The sequence below is a fragment of the Convolutriloba macropyga genome, chromosome 3 (assembly GCF_964194025.1).
Source record: "Convolutriloba macropyga chromosome 3, txConMacr16.3, whole genome shotgun sequence".
Lineage (NCBI taxonomy): Eukaryota > Metazoa > Xenacoelomorpha > Acoela > Convolutidae > Convolutriloba > Convolutriloba macropyga.
In genome coordinates this window covers 71,511,793-71,517,560 of record NC_134470.1, presented here as the reverse complement: position 1 = coordinate 71,517,560, position 5,768 = coordinate 71,511,793, and the positions used below count along the sequence as shown (strand labels likewise).

The following is a 5,768-nucleotide window of genomic DNA, read 5'->3' as shown; positions in this document are numbered from 1 at the left end:
CCAAATTGCTAACCTACTGAATTCATTTTCATACATTTTCTCATATGTATGTCTTTTCTCATACCTTTTTAGTAATTTAAGATGCGAGTTTAATTTACATTTTTGCGATTCAATAGTGGCTCAACGTCGAAAAAAAAATTACTGAAAATTACCAAACTTTCTGGAGTGAAAACATAAGTCCGTCTGTTCAAATTTTTTTACACAATAGAGCACATTTTTTCCATTTTCGGTTTACAAATATGAAAATTTAGGAAAAATAACCATATGTGTGAATGTTCACATAGTCTACATTCAAATGAAATGTATGAATTAATAAAATCTGCAATTAAGATGAAGTTAAGAACTCATTTTATGTTGTTCGCATAACATGTACAAATAAGATATGAAGGAACCTACCATTCTTTTCACAGGCCGACTTGACAAAAAGTCACTTAACTTATCTTCAAGTGCTAAACAAGTTTGTCACTAGCCTGAACATCACACGGCAGTATGATCCACTTCCAAATGCTGTTTATTACGAAAATCTAATATATCATTTGTTCAGCTGCCGTATTGTAGTATTTTTGTTTGTAGTTTTTCGCAGAATTTTTAAGCGATTTGCTGATTTTTTTAAGAGCTTTGATGTTCCCCATGTATTTGAATTTTATAATTTTTCATTAAAAATTATTTGAAAATAGGAGGCTAGCCAGAAGAATATATGAGATGAAGAACAGATCTAGGCAGCAGTGGTCGTTTTTTCGTCGCATATAGCAGACTTTGATACTCCAGTAAGTCGAACTGAATAAGCGCTGTAATCTTTTTAAGAGACTTTGAAAAAGATTTCACTGAGATGTAGATGTGATAATTCAAAATTGACTTAAAAACTGGTAGTCTTGTTTTCAACAAGTGTAATTGATCACTTAAATGAAACAGCGAGCAAATAGCTGTTGCCAATCTGCTCAAAATAACCCTCAATTGAAATTCTAATATCAATCTTGTATCTTTTGCATTCCAGATATCAGCAATTTTCTCAAAATTTTTTCTTTATTACTTCAAACTGTATGTGTCGTCCATTTTTCCAGTTTTCCACTAGATAAATACAGTAGTTGGTTTTTGTCCGCTTTCAATGTTAGTTGGTTTTCATTCAAGTAGATATTCTTTTTTGAATCGTTTTCAATTTTGCTTAAAAGCTGTTTGTAGCATCAAGTTTGCATAGACCTAAGATACTAAATGAAAATTTTCTTCCATAGGAAATGATAATCGTAATAAAAAAGATTGTGGACGCGTCAACGTCGGCGCACAACATGCCAAGTATGATCATTTGTAGTTCATGACGTGAAATTTAAAAAAATATATATACCTTTCTACCAACACACAAAATTGGTAGCAATAAAAATGTCTGCTGTTTGTAAGATATGTTAATTAGATTCTTTTAATTTGTAATAATTTGGAAGGTTTCTTGCGGAAAATTGTTTTTGGGCTCTTTTGAGTTTTGTGAAGATGTACCGCGATTGTCAAGCTCTTATAAATGTTGTTCAATTTTGCTCAAAACATCTTGTTGTTTGCTACGTTATCAACCGTTTCTTTCGAACGATACTCTTGAACAGTTACTAACTATATGAGCTCTCAGTCAATTTCTTTACGAATAAACATTGATATTACCCGAATCACATTTGGTTGAAACTCTTTTGCGGCTACTCTTTAAAAATTTGAGCTAAACAAGTATTTAATTAAACTGATATTAAACATCACCAACAACACAGAAAAGAAATGAGAGAGGGATTTTGTTGAAAAAAAGGATTCAAAGTTCATTTTCTTCAAAAATAAAGTTCAATGACAGCAGTTCAATGAGAGGATAGAACTATAAGAAAAAGAAAATGTTCTCCATTTGCGTTTTGCTGACCTCTTATTTGCTTGTTTTACATCAATAAGCTTATAAATGTGTGGTCATTTAAAAAGCAAAATTGAGAAAACCGTGTCTCATTTTTCGATCTTTATGGTGCTGTTGAAGCGTTATATTTAATTATACCATCAGTGCTGAACTTCCTTAAAATTTGTGCTTTAACTTTGGGTTACTATTGCATCAAATTATCGCGTCTCTCATTAAATAGCCAAGCTCTAAATTTTTTCTCCAAAAAAACAACTGTCGAAACTGATTTCGCGTTTAAAACTTTGCTTTGCATTACACTTTTTCTAAAAAAACAAGGACCTATAGAGAGGAAGCGCATCTTTGTTCACACACTTTGCCTAACTGTTCATTTTTCTCTCATCTCAATCAAGGGAAATAATTTATAAACGTTCTCCTCTTGTTTTATATGAGTGGACAATGCAGGCTGAGAAAACCAGAGTTTGACCACAAAAAGCCAGGAGGGATCTTGACAGAAGAAGAAACGCTAGAACAGATCCAAAATCAGCTTGGCAAGACGTGTGATTGGGGACAGGACGCTGCAAACACAATTGCGGGCTTGCAGAACCTTATGGAAATCATAAGAGCAGGACCAGATCCAACGGTTTGTGTCTACAACTTCTGATTTTATATTAAGACTAATCGCGCGAGGCTGCGCGTAGCAGAGAACGTTCCAAGACATGTTTGAAGTTTCTTCATGTTCTGAGACAATAAATTCTTTGGACTATCATTGCTTAGGAATCTAAAATTTTTTTTCCGTAGTAACCTCAAGTACGAATTAGGTTGTCAAAAATATTACAATATAAAACACATTTTACCAGTAAGTTCAAGTTTTAAAGAAGCACCAGTTTAAAACTTTTATTTAAGGATTAACATGAAATCAAAAGATATGTTCAGGCGTAAAAGAACATCTGTTGCGAAGAACGGGGCAGTGTTGAAAAACAAACAAGAAAATGTCTTCGTTTTTAGTCAAATTCTGTTTCTGTTGAAAAAGATTCCGTAAAAGATCAATTAATAAAACAGTCTAAATGAATCTACGACAACAAAAATGATTTGGTTTGAAAAATCATTTTGCGGTAATAAAGAGAAAACTTTTTCTATTTCATTGAAAGAAAATTTTTGTTAATATTTGAATTGATATCATTGAAGACTAATACAGAGTTTCCTTTAAATCACATATGATACCAAATGGAATATCAGTCTATATCGAAATCTCGACAGTGCAAGATTGAAATGAATTTATGTCTATAAAGTATAAATAAAATTGTAGAAAAAAAAACAATTTTTTTCTGTTCTACAAAGTTTTTTTCTTGTTCTAATGCGGAATGAACCTCATGGAACTATTTGAGTCACGATATATGAGTCACGATAACAATGTACAACACGCATTTGTGCAGATAATTACAATAAAATTATGATTTTCTACAGTTCGAAAAGAAATCCTGATTTGAGTTAATTTTTATAACAAAGGTAACAAAAATTCGTGCCTGCTTTACTTTGTTTGATTTAACTTTTTGAGTTTAATGTAATCAATTTTCAGTTGGCTGTGAGCTTCAATTAGAATGTTTTTTGAAACATATAAACAACTCAGCAAGGAAAGAAGAAAAAACTGACATTTTCAACTTTTGTTAAAAAACATATTTCTGTTGTTGTGATCCGAACAATTCTTATCTTTAAGTTTTAAATTCAATTAAATCTCAAATGATTTACGCAATTTAGATCTAGCGTAAATTCTTGCAAAAATTGATCAATTTCTAATATTCAGAAGTATGACAGTTGCTAATTTCGATTCAAATTTGGTTTAAAAAAACTCAGAGAACAAATAAATGACACTGTTTTTTTAAACTTTAAATCTTAAACTTTCAAAAAACCGAAAAAAAAGAAAGAAAGGATTTTTTTAATCTAAGTTTTATGGCGTTTTTCTACATTTTATTTTTACAATTTGAAAAGCATAGTGGCTGCTCAAGATAAAACCTTTGAAAAGTAAGTCAACGTCATTCTTTTTCTATTTTTTGGTGTTGTAAATATTTGCCTTTTCATATATCACTAGAAAAGATTTTTCACTTTGTTTTGAATTCATACAAATTTTTCTAATTTGTAAAATAGTATATATAGATATAATACACTAGTAATAGTATCTTGATACAATGTGTTCACACCTTTTTCATCAAAATTAAACTTGAAAGTTAATTTAATCCACCCCCATTTTTTATTGTATATCAATTTATTGAAACAACCCACTTGCCAACTTGCCAAAAAATTATAGTTTCCTTCTATAAAGAAACTCAAAAAACGGCCTTTAATGACTAGAAAATGATGTTTCTCTTTTTTGCTACGATGCGTAAACAATAAGTGGAAGCGTGACGGAAAAAAGTCGACCTCGCATATATATTCCAACATTTTGAAAAGATCGTAAGAGACACTAATCTGAACGTGTATGATCATGTAGAAGCATTTCAGCTTCTTGACGGAAGTTTCAATTTGTAATAAATTTTTAGTCAGCTAAATGCGCATAAAAATGATAAAGACATTTTTTTGTTTCATCGACAATGGCGGTAAGCATCAAATAATTTTGACATAATTCAAAAACTATGTGTAGTCGGTCAACCCGTGTAGTCACATGGACACCTAATGGACTCAACTTATGCGATACATTGAACACTTAAGAAGTTTTAGAAGTTGATTTCCCTACTGAGAAGTTGGTTTTTGGATCAAATTGGAGTATTAATACGCACTGCAAGTTGTATATTGTGTAAAGGTCTATACCAACCTCTGAGGAAACAACTTGCTAATTTTTCCAAACTGGTTTGTGTGTTTTGCTGCAGAGAATTTCATAAAATCTCATATCTTATTACAAAAATTTGATTTTACAGATTTAACAGTTGTGCGTGTCGAGTAACGTTTGTTCTACAAATTAGACATGATAGCAAAAACGTTATTATATACTGTCTGTTGATCTATTATCTACTATTATCTACCGTACTCTCCATCGGGCAACGGACTACCTCATAAATGCTGATTTGAACATCTTGTCAAAAGTTTGTTGGATAGTCTCGCGCAAAAAATTCTCGAGAACGAATTCATTATAAAAACTGTGAAAAGATATTATAGACGATTCTCCAAACGAATAATAGCTGAAACAAAATGTCCCAGAAAAACCGAAGGTACGGTTGTAACAAAAAATATTGATTATAGAGTTTTACAAAAAGAAGTCAAAGCACAATTTTTTCTGCATTAAAATTGGAGATGGAAAAAAAGCAAAGAAAAAATCTTTTGAGAGGATCGGATCAAAAATACCATCAAAAAAAATTTTCTGTTATCTATAACAATCCCCGAACCCGTATTGAAAAACAAAACTTGCAAACTACGAATTGCTATATAGAACTTAAAGTAATTAAATATTTTGCAATTATGGTTCTAAAACATTTCAAAATTTATCCATAAATGAATCTAAATCAAAGCAACACCAAAACAATTAATTGCGAGTGCAACAAGTAAGAAGTAGACAAACAATTTTTTTTAATTATTAGATTAACATTCATTATCACGTGACATATCTTAGATGAGAACATATTACAGTTGCGCTCAAGAGAGCCTTATTTGTAAATATGAGAGCGAGAAAAATAAAATCCAACGTAATGACAAAAAGAAGACAGCAATAGCAGCGATTAATAAAGCTTGAAAAGCTTTCAACTGTATAGCAACAATTCCATTACGTCTAGAAAACCACATTTATAGAAAGCATCGACAAAGCAAACATTGCAGACGAAATATGAAAAATCAAAACTAAACTTGCTAAACGCGTGATGCGAATTTCAGTGACTTTAGCAAAGTGTAAATTGGCGACTAATCCCCCCCCAAATTAATGGACTAGATAAGAGTC

At 31.2% G+C, this 5,768-nt stretch overlaps 1 protein-coding gene across 1 annotated transcript in view; it reads left to right on the top strand.

The window, feature by feature from the left end:
- The first annotated feature begins 2,294 nt into the window (after positions 1-2,294).
- The window catches only part of LOC142336725 (uncharacterized), a 26,856-nt gene continuing 23,382 nt past the window's right edge, over positions 2,295-5,768 (top strand). The window contains exon 1 of the mRNA XM_075385637.1: positions 2,295-2,489. Within this exon, the coding sequence (XP_075241752.1) occupies positions 2,295-2,489 (195 nt within the window). The remainder of the gene's footprint in view (positions 2,490-5,768) is intronic.